At 39.9% G+C, this 15,201-nt stretch overlaps 1 protein-coding gene across 1 annotated transcript in view; it reads left to right on the forward strand.

Moving 5' to 3' along the window:
* Window positions 1–14,443, forward strand: part of rel (v-rel avian reticuloendotheliosis viral oncogene homolog) — a 34,356-nt gene extending 19,913 nt beyond the window's left edge. The window contains exons 6-11 of the mRNA XM_034184689.1: window positions 6,667–6,807; window positions 9,508–9,612; window positions 9,833–10,051; window positions 10,412–10,477; window positions 10,965–11,045; window positions 11,276–14,443. Of these exons, the coding sequence (XP_034040580.1) occupies window positions 6,667–6,807; window positions 9,508–9,612; window positions 9,833–10,051; window positions 10,412–10,477; window positions 10,965–11,045; window positions 11,276–12,195 (1,532 nt within the window). The 3' untranslated portion in view covers window positions 12,196–14,443. The remainder of the gene's footprint in view (window positions 1–6,666; window positions 6,808–9,507; window positions 9,613–9,832; window positions 10,052–10,411; window positions 10,478–10,964; window positions 11,046–11,275) is intronic.
* The last annotated feature ends 758 nt before the right edge of the window (window positions 14,444–15,201 follow it).

Genomic DNA, 15,201 nt, shown 5'->3' on the forward strand with positions numbered 1-15,201 from the left:
TTACGTAATTATTGTATGGCCTTGCCTTACAATATAAAGCGCCTTGGGGCAACTGTTTGTTGTGATTTGGCGCTATATAAATAAAATTGATTGATTGAGTTGATTGATTGATTGATCAATTCCATGGTTAATCCAATAATAGTCCAATAGATCCAGAAGCCAATATAATTTGAGGAGTTCACAGTCTGGTGAAGTAGGGACTTGAAGGTTAAAGCAGAACAGAGATAAGGGAAAGTGGAGGAGATACGACCGCCCTCGTCGGAGTCCCAAGCTGGGACTCCGACGAGGGCATTCAATTGCATATTTGAATACACTAGGTTTTTATTTTAAATAAATGATGATTGCATCGTAAGTGTCAGTAAAGTACGTCACTTGAAACTGCCAAAAGCTAATTTTACAAACAAGTCAAATGTTTCAGAGGAAATCTTGTTCAGAGGAAATTGTTCAGGGTTGTTATCTAATATCTGTAGTTTCTCCAAAAATATTAGACCTGTCAACATTTTGTTTTGCCAGCAATCATCCTTGACCCAAAATACATAAGCTTATCAACTGGAAAATGTCAGCTCTCCACAGTTTGTCAATAATCAAAGTTATATGCCACACACATGCAGTTTTTGTCTTTTCTGCATTCTGCTGCAAGCAGGTCCTTTTATTTTGACACACCCACAAACAGAGATGATGGCGGAAGACATCAAATGCAGTATACTTCGCACTCATGGTAATGGCATGACACAACTCAGCCATGGTAATGGCAACATGACACTTAACTTAAACTGACTAAACCAACTGAACTACAAAAACACAATAAATCAGTAACACTAACAACACTGTTAAACTAACATGAACCACAACAATAATATTTAAAACGCCAAAACTCAAACTCCCATGGTGCATTACAGCACAACATCCGTTGTTCAGTGCTGTTAGCTAGTATGTATTATTATATTATTTTATTATTATTTTATTATATTATTATATTATTATTAGTCCTATCAACTTTCTGTTTTCGCAGCGTTCATCCTTGACCCAAAATACATAAGCATACCAAATGGAAAATATCAGCTCTCCCCAGTTTCTCCGTGATCAAAGCCATACACACACACGCATGTACATACACACGCACGCATGTACGCACATAGAGGCCACTTGGCTATTATAATATCAGTGTTTACAGCCCAATACATCATTATATAAATACAACAATGAAGGGTGATCATCAGCAAAATTATCAATTCAAATTATTTATATAGTGCCATATCATAACACATTGCCCCAAGGCACTTCATAAGGGTTAGGGGTAAACTTACCAACCCCCTGAGCAAGCATGCAGACAACAGTGGTAAGATAAAAACTCCCTGTGACATTTTTTTGAGGAAGAAACCTCAGACAGACCAGATTTAGAGTGGTAACCAACTGTGTTGGTTATACTAACAATAACAAAGATCAAATAAACAAACTCAGAGCTAACAACTCACAGAACAATATTTCTCAGCAGCAAAATAACTGAATAATAGACAGGATGCTAATCTGATTGCCAGCAGCTAGCTAGCTAGCTAGCCCTTTGCTTCATTAACAGTCCCAGAATTTAGATACAACCCCAATTCCAATGAATTTGGGACATTGTGTAAAATGTAAATAAAAACAGTATACAATGATTTGCAAATCCTCTTCAACCTATATTCAATTGAATACACCACAAAGACAAGATATTTAATGTTCAAACTGATAACCTTTATTGTTTTTGTGCAAATATTTGCTCATTTTGAAATGGATGCCTGTAACACGTTTAAAAAAAAAAGCTGGGACAGTGTGGCATGTTAACCACTGTGTTACGTCATTGTTCCTTCTAACAACACTCAATAAGTGTTTGGGAACTGAGGACACTAATTGTTGAAGCTTTGTAGGTGGAATTCATTCCCATTCTTGCTTAATGTACAACTTCAGTTGTTAATCAGTCCGGGGTCTCCATTGTTGTATTTTGTGCTTCATAATCCGCCGCACATTTTCAATGGGCAACAGGTCTGGACTGCAGGCAGGCCAGTCTAGTACCCGCACTCTTTTACTATGAAGCCACGCTGTTATAACACGTGCAGAATGTGACTTGGCATTGTCTTGCTGAAATAAGCAGGGACGTCCCTGAAAAAGACGTTGCTTGGATGGCAGCATGTGTTGCTCCAAAAACTGGATGTGCCTTTCAGCATTGATGGTGCCATCACAGATGTGTAAGTTGCCCATGACATGGGCAATAACACACCCCCATACCATCACAGATGCTGGCTTTTGAACTTTGCGCTGGTAACAGTCTGGGTGGTCTTTTTCCTCTTTTGTCCGGAGGACACAGCGTCCATGATTTCCAAAAACAATTTGAAATGTGGACTCATCAGACCACAGCACACTTTTCCACTTTGCATCTGTCCATTTCAAATGAGCTCAGGCCCAGAGAAGGTGGCGGCATTTCTGGATGTTGTTGATGTTTGACTTTCACTTTGCATGGTAGAGTTTTAACTTGCATTTGTAGATGTAGCAATGAACTGTGTTAACTGACAATGGTTTTCTGAAGTGTTCCTGATTGACTATGTAAGTAAGATGTTAACCACGAGAGAACATGGCCAGTAATAACAATATAATTCTCAAGCCTATCCAATTCTATATGATGACCCATCGTATCAAATGCAGCACTAAGATCAAATAGTAGCAGCACTGTTGTGGTATCTGCATCCATCACGAGCAGAAGATTAGTCACTTCAGTAAAGCCGTGGTCACAACCCGCCGTACTTGCACATGCGTGCAGTCTACTTGCAAAAACGTGGGCTAAATTTGGAGATCCATACGTCGTAAGTACTGCCTCAGTACGAATTTAGGAGCACGCAGACACGCCGTAGAGGTTTTAGTGCTTGGAGAACTTTCGCTGCGGTCAGGCTGCGGATTCACCAGCAGTACAGATGACGCACGTTGTGAGTACTGCCTCCGTACGGATTCCAAGCAGCACATTTTCATTCAATTACTACTGAATTAACCAAATCCGTATGGAGGCAGTAGGCTACTCACCACATACTATGGAATTAAATTGTAGGTATCAGATCTTGAAGCTTGTGATACACATATATAAATTAGAATTAAGTTGAAATTTTAAAAGCTGGTAATCAAGTGTGTAGTGAATATATTCCTCTATCAGTGTTTCACACCTTGTTTGACTTTTCACTAACAGGCTGGACATGCTCATGCATCGCCGATGCTGAAAAACACCTGCTGCTCCGGTCCCGCTCATAACACACACATCAAAAGAAAAGTGACGCCACACACACACACACTGCTTTATTGTCAATTCTCTTTATCGTTACACTCCTAGAGACGTGCATTGAACGTACTCCCTCCCTCCTCTTGCTACTGCCTCCGTACGTTTTCACAAAAATGTAGTGGCCGTGGCATCTGCAGAAAACGTACGGTGAAAAAAAAACACACGGTTGGTTGTGACCGGTGCTTAAGTGCTGTCTTCATGGAGTGGTGCATTCTAAACGTAGACTGCAGTGCCTCAAAAACATTACTTTTGTCGAGATAATCGAGATGTTGTGAAACCACTTTTTCAAAAATTTTACAGCAAAATTTAATATTGGTCTGTAATTTGTCAGTGAACCTGGATCCACGTTAGGTTCCTTTAGAATAGGTTTGATCATAGCATATTTATAACTTGTAGGAACAGAGCCTGAGGTTAGTGACAGGTTAATAATTGTCAGCATAGTGGGCCCAAGTGTAGCCCGCGGGTCCTTAAACACTTTGGTCGGCAACAGGTCAAAAAGACAAGTTGTGCTTTTAGCACATTTCATGAGTTGCAACAGCAAACTCAGCAAAATAGTATCAAACTTGGCAAGTCTCGGCATCCTCGCAGAGATGGCGCCTACATCAGTAACATGATAAAAGAGCGAGACTAGAGCATGCTGGGATATTTTTGATCTAATATCCTCAAAATAATTTTTTTGTAAAAGCGCATTACATTTCAAACAAAGGAATTAATTCAATGTTAGTTTATGTTCCCGTTTCATTGTGCTTGAGTCAAGTAGGTTTGTATGTGCCTATTGGAAGAACTTGTCCAAGCAAAGCATACAAGCATCACTGATGTATTAAATGTCAGACGGTCTGACTGCTGTTTGTCATTAAATATGGAGAAATCATAGCAGGTGGAGAGTTACAGCCAGATCTAAGATGTGTAAATGATATGTACACATTTACCACACAAGGAGTACACACACACACACACACACACACACACACATATATATATATATACACACACATATGCAGGCATGCAAAGTTTAACAAAGAATGAGATTTATGAAACAGAAACTTGCATCACACACCTTTACAAATCTGGCAAGAAAAAAAATGGTGTGCTCGTTTATATTGCTCAACTGAATTATGCATCAAGCTTCAGATTTATATAATTTATCAAAGTTGAAATTCTCCATTAGTCCGATATTTCACAACTTTTGATTCAACAATACCTTCAGTTGAAAATGAATCGTACTGGTGCCAGCAGCACATGCAGTGACTTATCGGACATAATACCGAATACTGTACTAACATATCCAGCCATCATAATCAGGAGTTCCCCTCCGTCTTGTTTTATATGTGACTAACAACACTTTTTGGTTTTGTTTGCTGGCTGTTTTTCCTTCTTCACTAGCATGGCTACGGTAGTTGTCGTTTGTTGGTAGGATTGCTCAAGAGGTTTGAGCTGATTATAGAACCTGGTGCTGTGATCTTAATTCTGGATCATTCAGTTCTTTAAATAAAGAGCAGTTTTGCTAAAACTAATACAGTCATAGTACATACAGTGTGAGCATCCGGAAAGTATTCACAGCACCGCTTTTTCACACATTTTTTTGTGTTACAGCCTTTTCCAAAATGGAGGTTTTTTTTTTTTTTTTTGAGGTTGTATCCCCATAATGACAATGTGAAAAAAATGTTTGTTTTTTGGGGGGCAAGGGTGGGGGGGGGGGGGGTGGTGGAGATTTTTGCTAATTAAAAAAAATGCCAGCCTTATTTCAAAATAGATAAAATACACACACAGTACCCCATAATGGCCAAAAAAGTTTGAGATTTTTTTCAAATTTATTACAAATAAAAAAGCTAAGAAATCACATGTACATATTCACAGCTTTTGCCATGAAGCTCAAAATTTACCTCAGGTGCATCCTGTTTCCACTGATCATCCTTGAGATGTTTCTACAGCTTAATTGGAGTCCACCAATGTAATTGTATGTCCAACTATGGGACCTTATATATAGGCAGGTGTATGCCTTTCCAAATCATCTCCAATCAACTGAATTTACCCCAGGTGGACTCTAATTCAGCTGTAGAAACATCTCAAGGATTATCAGTGGAAACAGGATGTACCTGAGTTCAATTCTGAGCTTCATGGCAAAGGATGTGAATACATATGTACATGCGATTTCTTAGTTGTTGTTGTTGTTGCTGCTGTTTTTTTAATAAAGTTGCAGAAATCAAAAAAATAAAAAAACAACTTTTTTCACATTGTCATTATGGGGTATTGTATGTAGAATTTTGAGAGGAAAAATTAATTTAATCTATTTTGGAATAAGGCTGTAACATAAAATGTGGAAAAAGTGAAGTGCTGTGTGTACTTTCTGGATGAACTGTGAATCTTAATATTTATCTCTGCCAAGTGATATAAGATAGTGGTGGTTCTGTTACTGTCTGTTTGTGGGTGCTAGAATTCAAAAAAGCAGTTTCATTCGCTCACCCAATGACTGCTGGGATAGGCTCCAGCTTCCCCATGACCTTTAACTGGAATAAGCAAGTTTAAAAAAATGGTTGGTTTTTGGATTGCATTGAAATATTGTGGACAGAGAAGACTTGAGCATATGTTAGTAGTTAGCTCTGCCTCAAAAGTTTTCCTTTTATGATCTTCTTCAATTTATTATCCAGTGTAAGATTTTTTTTTTTACTTTTATTCATCCTTTATTGTCAATGAATAACATCAGAAAGGGTTGACATGGACATGATGTGCAATAACAGCTGTCCATCATTACACTCGCAGAGGGATGTAATTACAGATGTGCAAACACAGTTCTAAGCTTGAACATCTTCTGACCTTTAACAGGCTGTGAAATGGTTCTAAAAGAACCAAAAATGTGCAGAGGGTGTCAGTTCTGTCCCACCTGTTTCACAAACGTCAGGAGCCACCATGGTCAGCCTTGCAGGGACTCTTATTTCTGCGTTGCACACGTGCATATACGCAGGCACAGACACTACTTTCCACCGTGACGTCACGCCACTTAGCGTCACCACTGCAGCAGGGAAGGCCTCGACGTGAGTGTGAGATAGAAATCGAGAGATGGAGGAAGATAATGTAGGCAGATGTGAAAGCCTTGTGTGTGTGTGTGTGTGTCTGCATGTGGGTGTGTCAGTGAAAAGCTGTCTCACTGCAAGGTGTGCACGTTGCCTCTGTGGGCGGTGTGTTTGACACTCAGATGTGTTTGTGTGAGAGTATGTAGTTAGAATGTAGGTCGGAAGGTTTATCTGTGACGTGTTACTGATGAACCAAAGATGAGGTTAAGAGGGCAGCCTACAGGCTGACACTTTATAGACTATCATCTATCTATCTATCTATGCTCATCCATGTGTTTGTTTTGTTTGTGTCCTCAGTGCCACGGGACCAGCTGCTGCAGACAGAGGAGTACGACTTGAATGTGGTCCGTCTGTGCATCCAGGTTTTCCTGCAGGATGACCACGGCCAATACACCCGAGCGCTCAGTCCCATTGTCACCAATCCCATCTACGACAACAGTGAGTGGCTGAGCGTCAGTGTGTTCACGACTGAAATCATATCAGGCAAACAAGCCCTGACAATGTAACCTAACATGCAGGTTAGGCGTGTCTACTCCCGCCACAATAGTGTGACGATAATGAAGTAAAGCCACCGGTGTTATTAGCAGACATACACTGGCATTAAATTTCACAATCTTAAATGTTTTCGCATTATTAAGGTGTGTTTCCCCAATTACTGTGTGTGTCAGCAAAGTGACAATAACAGGTATTGTTTTCAGTGTGTGTGTGTGTGTGTGTGTGTGTGTGTGTGTGTGTGTGTGTGTGTGTGTGTGTGTGTGTGTGTGTGTGTGTGTGTGTGTGGACAAAATAACTCAAAAACAGCTGGATGGATTTCCTTCAGACTTGATTGGAATATTAACTGTGATTAGATTTTGGAGTAGTTTGGTCAAAGGTCGAGGGAAACACCTTCCCAAAAATACCTTATTTTTTACATCTCAACAACCAACAAGCTTAGATGGATTACATAAAGCATATTGTTCGGCAAAATATTTGTGATTGATTGGTATGAATGAGGCAGCACGGTGGCTTAGTGGTTAGCACTGTTGCCTTACAGCAAGAAGGTCATGGGATCGATTCCCACCTGTGGCCTTTCTGTGTGGAGATTGCGTGTTCTCCCCATGTTTGTGTGGGTTCCCTCCAGGTGCTCCGGCTTCCTCACACATTCAAAGACTGCAGGTTAGGTGGATTGGAAACTTTAAATTGTCCATAGGTGTGTGTGTGGTTGAGAACGTGTTTGTTTGTCTATATGTGGCCCTGCGACAGACTGGCTCTTGGATAAGTGGTTGAAGAAGTCATATGAAGAAGTCATACATAGAGGAAAAACACCATTGCAGACATATTTATATCTACTTGTACATTTATGTCTTTGTGTGTAGTGTGTGCAGGGTATGGATCAGCGCTCAGATGCCTTTGCCCTGGGTCACCATAGTATATCCAGTACAGATACACATGGGGATTTGGCACATATTTTACACACCATAAGCCCTTCCTTATGCAGCTATTTCTGTTTGAAGCCTGAGCATTCTCCCAGCCAAGTACCCCAAATAAAATAAATAAATGTTACTCCACCACCCCAAAATTTGTGGTTTCTCTTCCAGGATTGAGTAATTGTGGAAACAAACCATCTAACAAAGTGCATCTAATACAGACAGAAGAAAATATACACTGAGCTGCTTTGTGGATGTAATAGCATCCAGGTCAGGTCATGAGGCTTGCACAAACATTGCTTCTCATTGTCACATCTCTATGTCAGTGTTTCTCAATCCTGGTCCCCTGGAGTCAGATTACTGCTTTATCCCTGCTTTAACAGCAGCCAAATCCTGTGTATGCCATTATTCAGCCAGCTATTGATTGACTGAACAGACCGGACTGAGCTCTGCTTTGAGTACATATAGGACAAATGGAAAATGTGCAGTACTTTAGGTCCCAGGGACCAGCATTGGGAAACGCTGCTCTGTGGGATAAAGCTTTTAGCCCCACTCCATTCTACACCCTCATCTGGTTATAAGGTGGCTGGATGGTCTCACAATTGCTGGAGGCCCAACCCTGCCACCAACCCAGTGTGACCATTTCTACAGGCTGGGGGTCAGACTGGAGCAATTTGTAATTCAGTGTCTTGGGCAAAGACACAGATAGCACAAATCAGGATTTGAACTCCTACCCTTCTATTGGGCAATAACCAGCTGTAACAGGAGGGTTGTGCCTTTGTGGTAACAGTGAGCATGCAGTAACTGACATAGCAGAAGTTGGATTTGTACATACAGTTCGTACCTGTAGGCGCGGCATTTGTTTCTAAGTCCATGTCCTGCAGTGTTTTGCGTATTTCACATTGTAAAGGAGCAGTGTTCCTCAGACACTTTGAGAGAAAGGAGAAGTTCGTTATGTGCACTAACCTTCAAGCAACATGGTTACCATGGAGCACTTCCTCTCCTGACAGCAAGCATATGACATGTGACTCAACCAGCCAAGGCTTGAACTGTAAACTGATGTTTCCTTCTAAACTGTCAACAATACGAGCTATAAACTGAAATATAAAGTACCAGCCCTAGTGTGCAAGCACCTGATTTTCCCTTATTTTTACTGTTTTGTATATCACATATCATGTATATTTATGGCACAAAACACAATTTAAACAAATTATAATGGAGTTTTACTGTGGCAAGTTTTAACACAACTTTCCAAACGTAAAAAAACTTAAAATTTTTATAACTTTTTAAGCTTTGCTAATTTAAATAAATTGATTAGTTTTAGGAAAAACATGAATATGCTTGTAGGTCTGTATAGCTCAATAATAATAACAATAACAATTAGTATGCACTTGATACCTACACCTTAGGTACCCTCTGGGAAGTACATGAGGGAGATATAGTTTAGTGGAGTGCATATTTTTGCCAATTATTGAGAATGAAATGATTGTTTTTCAAACACCCTTTAGTCAAGAATACTCCATGATAAAGACTTTATTTTCAAAATTTCATTTAATGTTCATTACCAACATTATGTTTTTATTTATATTTGTGTGACTACACCTTTTTGCAATGTTAGGCAATTCAAAAATAATGCTAAACACAATTAAGAATGAGGCTTTAAAAAAAAACAAAAACCTCATCTTGTCTGTTGTGACGTATCCTTATGACTTTGTCTTTCTTTCTTTCACAGGAGCGCCTAACACAGCAGAGTTAAGGATCTGTCGAGTCAACACAAACAGTGGTTGTGTGAAAGGCGGTGATGAGATCTTCCTGTTGTGTGACAAAGTACAGAAAGGTACGCAGAAGTGCTACAGGTTTTTGCAACAGATTAGACAGCGTTATCCTCTGACATGCTTTGTCATCTATGTCGCATCTCTGTTTTCTATTCATCACGTTCACTTAATCCATTCATTAATGTTCATTTTGTTGTTGTTGTTACTATTTTAACACAAAAATGTTCCCGTGCCTCCATTCAGTTTTCCATCCTGTCTTGTCCACATCCATCTTTCCTGTAGATGATATTGAAGTTCGATTCTTCTCCTCTGATGGCTGGGAGGCCAAAGGCTCCTTCTCACAAGCAGATGTTCATCGCCAAGTGGCCATCGTCTTCAAAACTCCACCCTACTACAACACTGCCATAACAGAATCTGTCACTGTGCACATGCAGCTGCGCCGGCCTTCTGATCAGGAAGTCAGCGAGTCGATGGACTTCCGATATTTGCCTGACAACAAAGGTCAGACATAATCATCAGTCTCTTGTTTGAAGTTTGCAAACTGTTCCTGCAGACATTCTTTTATGTCTAAGATCACACAGTTTTTTTAAAGTCATTGTTTTTACAGTAAAAAAAAAAAAACAAAAAAAAAAAACAGCAGCTGTGATGCCCAGAATTGAACGTAGTAATACCATCACAGAACAACCTGTAAATTTTATGCTATAAACTTGTTTTACGGTAATTTACAAAAAATTATATTTAAAACCCATGAACACAACAGCATTTTTATCCGTAGTCCTTCAAGTCAGAGTGAAAGTTAAATAATTTTGCATCAACTACTGTATGTAACAAAAATATTTCTTTTCTTTCTTTTGGTAATAGATCCTTACGGCTGCAATGAGAAAAAGCGTAGACGGGAACACTTGATGAAGATGTCAGGATTATCAAGTAAGACACAAATTTTATCTAGTTCCATTGTCAACTAGTCCCATAACCAAATAGGTTAAAACCACTTAGCCCCATAACCAAAAAGTTGCCAACTTGGTATGTCTGACACTTTTAAGTGTCACCATGTGAGAATGCAGTGAGAACCCATCTGAACTTGGCTATTCATTCATTTCATTTATTTCATTTACATAGTGCCAAATCATGACAAAGCTGCTTCAAGGTGCTTCAAGCAAGTAAGGTCTAACCTTACCAGCTTCTAGAGCAAGCACACAGGCGACAGTGGTAAAGAAAATCTCCATCTCATCGTCATCGAGCCACTCGTTGGGTCTGTTCCAGCAGAAGAGTCTGTTCCGCTGAGTGATGGGGCTAGTTGACAGTGCAACCAGTTGACCAGTTAGCCAGACATAGACCATGCAACACATGTACTCGTATGTAATCAATACAAGTGTCATTGCAGCAAATGTTTGTGGTCTTTCTGCATCTTTAGATGGTTCCTTTCCTGGTCTGGCTATGAACAGGCCAAAGGCAGTGCCACACAATCCCATGATGGCTCAACTCCTGCGAAAAGGTACCTGGTTTAAGATTTGCTCCAAACAGTAGAAAGTTTTGTTTTATGAGATTCCTTTTATGCAGTGATAAACATTCATGTATCATTTACGTTAAACAAAGAAAAACAGTCAGACTACTTTAAAAGTGAATCCCAGTTAACCTTAACCTTGTAGGTTGTGTTCCTTCGTAGCATGTTTTAAAAGATTATGCATCACCGTTATCACACTAAAATGTCATATATGTTTCCAGACCAGAACAACATGTATGTGAGGCAGCAGCCCACACCTACGATGCAGCAACAACCCACCATGTTCAACCGGCCGTACCAACCAAACCCACAGCATGTCATGATGACGCAACAAGCTCCCCATGTGCCAATCAGCCAGTCATGGGCAAATCCCAATCCAACAATCTCAATGGATACAGTCACCATAAACCCATCTGGTCCCAGGAGCAGCTTAAGTGGCAACAGGCAAGAGTCATCAAACCGTCACCACAGTTATTCCCACAGAGTGGCCCCCAGTGGCTGTGAGGGGAACACTCTACCTCAGCTCTCATCGAGGGACTTGCAGTGCTTGGATATAGTCCCACAAGGTCCCGCAATGAACCAACCAGAGTCACAGCCACTCTTTCAGCTGCAACAACAAAAAGAAGAACTCACATCTGAGATGCAGGTCCAGAATCATCAGGGGAGCCAGAGCCAAGGTCTCCAGACTGTGTGGCCCAATTTCAATTCCATCACACCAAGCCAGCCCACCTTTAATGGCTCTGCAACCGGTGGCGGAGGGGGATTCCTGGGTCTGAGCTCTTTTTCACAGCTAGACGTCATGGATGGGGATGATTTTCTGAAGGATCTAGTTGGAGGAAGCTCTCAAACTGGATTCCAGCTCAAGCAGGAACCCCAGATCTCAGTGGGACAGGATATCCCAACTCCGATGATGCAGTCTCCAAAGGAAAGCCAAGGAAGCACTTATACCAACTTGCTCCCCCGTCCTCACAGCAATGGTACCAGTATGGATGTGATGGGACAAGAACGTAATAGCAGCAACACCTTGCCCCTGAAGAATCTGCAGAATCCCTTTTCTGGCCACAATGCGTCCTCTGATTGCCACTTTGCAACTTTGGCTGACTGGATCAAAGTAAATCGGCATGGTGACTACAAGGAGTGATCGTTTTAATTGTGGAAGAAGAGTGGAAAAATCTCCAAGGAACGATTAGAATTTGTTTGGCTTTAAAAGCCAAAAATTTCACTTTGCTCCTTGTGATCTGATAAGGCTCAGGTCGTGTTTGCTTCGGGCACTGTGTCAGTGGGATGAGGCCATAAATATTAGCATGAATGGATCAATGACAGGATAAAAATGATTGCTGACAACTGCTTTCCTCTTCAGCAGAGAGCTGAAAACAAACATGTGACATATGAAGGGATGAATATTGTGTACTGTGACTGGTGCGAGTTATTTTAAAATGAAGATTTTTCTAAGAAATCATTTAAAAATCTGTTTCTAGAAAAGTTTGAAACAAAAATGGAGGCAATACAGTTGCAGAACTACTTTGTTTTATATCACCAAACTGTGGTTGGTGCACTTTTGAATATGGACAAAGTACCCACTTCAAAACAACAGATGCTTATATTCAAGAGTTTCAAGTGGCACCAATTTGAATTATCATATTGAATTCTTCTCATAATTCAGCAGTTAGTTTGGTTTGTGCTGCCAGTGTAAGATTATGGAATTATCTAAAATACTGAATTATAATGACTAAATGCAGAGAAGTCAGACTGGTCCAAGGCAAATGCTTAAACCTGCCAGTTTATTAGGTACACATGGCTAGTACTGGGTTCAACCTCTTTTTGACTTCAAAACTGCCTCAGTTGCCTTCATTCTTTGTAGCATAAATTTTACAAGGTGCTCAGAAAATTTCTGAGATTTTAGTCCATATTGATATGATAGCATCATCTAGCTGCCACATCATTGCATCATCACCACCCTATATTGTTATTGTTGTTACCAGACAGGTTGAATTCACACTTTTATGGTTCCACAAAAATCTGACCCTACCATCTGAAAGTCGCAGCAGAAATTGAGACTTATGATACCAAGCAATGTTTTTCAAACTTCCATTGTCCAATGAGCCACGCCCACTGTAGCCTCAGTTTTGATTTTAGCTGACAGAAGTGGTACCCAGTGTGGTCCCCTGTAGGTCATCAGTTGAAGGTTGGCATGTTGTGTTTCCACATATGGTCTTCTGTATACTTTGGTTGTAATTAGTGGTACTGTTAATAATTGGTTACTGTTGCCTTTCTATCAGCTCAAACCGCTCTCGCCATTATTCTCTGACCTCTGCCATCAACAAGGCATTGTTGTGCAGAGACCAGCCGTACTCTGGATGTTTTTTCTTTTTGAACCATTCTCTGTAAACTCCAGAGATGATTTCTGCGGAAAGAGTAGATCAGCAGTTTGTGAAATACTCAAACCAGTCCATCTGGCACAAACAACCACACGATGTACAAAGTCCTTTAAACCACCTTTCTTCTCCATTCTTATGCTTGGTATGAAGTTCAGCTGATCGTCTTGACTACATCTGCACCTCTAAATGCATTAGGTTTCTGTCATACGATTGGCTGATTAGATATTTGCTTTATTGGATAGCTGAATGGGAATACCTCATGATGTGGCTGGTGAGTGTACATGTATGTTGACAAACTGTTTTTGAGGCAGTCATTGGATGTCAGCAGACATGCTGAGGTTTTCCAAGCCAAAGTTGGATTGCTTAAGCACTGAATGTACAAATGTATTGTTTTGTCTTATTCAGATGATGTGGGATGGATGATTAACATAGATATCAACAGTTTTTGGGTAGTTGACCTTGACAAGTGGGTAAGTTTGAAAGTACTTTCTTTCATGTTGAATGTCATAATACTATCAACATTTGAAGAAGTTGCTTATTTTAAAGATTTGACTTTTCTTGCTTTGTAAATAATTTACAGCCGTGAGATGTCAGTTCGCTATTAATGTGTCATTAGCTGTTTTTATATCACAGTGCTTGCTGTTAACTGCACTCAGTACATATACATATGTGTTCGCCATACTTGAGCATGATAGCAATAATCATGTTTAAAACACTCAAGAAATGGCAAGGTAGTAAAATTTCCATTGAGGAAGTAGGAGGAAGCAAATTGAGTGGTGCCTTTCCTTTGTAATGACTATGTCATAACGGTGATCGCATGTGTTAGCCAGAGTTCTCAGACCTATTCTGACGCATAGAGGTCACTTTTGTTTTTGTTTGGTTCATGTATCTGATGCTGTGACACCGAGACAGATTGAGGCGGAGTTTTACTTGGGGACATCCTGGTACGACACGTGTCTGATGATGGGTTTTCTAACACTGGCTCTATTGCAGGTTTCAACCTTTGGCCTGATATCAGGAAAGTCCTCTGTCTATCTATAGCCAACATGCTATTATTTTGTTGTTGTTTTTTTTTTTGTTTGTTTTTTGTTTTTTTTTTACCTTTATGTTTTATTTTGTTTTTGTTGTTGTTAAAAGAGAGTAATTATTTTGATGAATATAAATAAAAGACTTGATTTTTTTTTTGGGGGGGGGGGGGGGGGGATTTCTGCAGAATCAAGTCTTAATAAATGGAGTTTTTCCCACATTTTTGTCATTTAATGAACATTATATACACAACTTGCACATACAAACATACATATCAGTTAATGCTGTATGCAATTATTATGGCCACTGTTTCATTATTCACAGACATTTTACAATTTATATTTCAGAATTTCAAGGGCAAAAAAATTATTGAATTTATTGAACAGCAACAATAAAAATGTTTTAACAGTAAAATAAAAAGTACAGACATGAAATGAGCACAGTTTGGTGAATTTACAGGAAATCATCACTTTTACAGCCAGTTTTGTGAGACAAATCATGTAATGAATACATGAACATTTCCAAGTCACAGACTGTTTGGCTTAACCCCAGTCATTAGGAAATGCGATAATTATGTTACCGTATGTTAAATGTATGTAGAGTAGGCAGTTGTCAAGAATTGTGTGCCCCTGCAAGGAACAGACAAGTGAGGAAAGCCACCAAGACACACAGACAGCTCCGTTAAAGGCCTTGGTGGCTGTGACTGGTGAAACTGTGCACAGGGCAACTTTTATCTGTTGCAT

This window comes from Thalassophryne amazonica, chromosome 13, assembly GCF_902500255.1.
Source record: "Thalassophryne amazonica chromosome 13, fThaAma1.1, whole genome shotgun sequence".
In the NCBI taxonomy this organism is placed as follows: Eukaryota; Metazoa; Chordata; class Actinopteri; order Batrachoidiformes; family Batrachoididae; genus Thalassophryne; species Thalassophryne amazonica.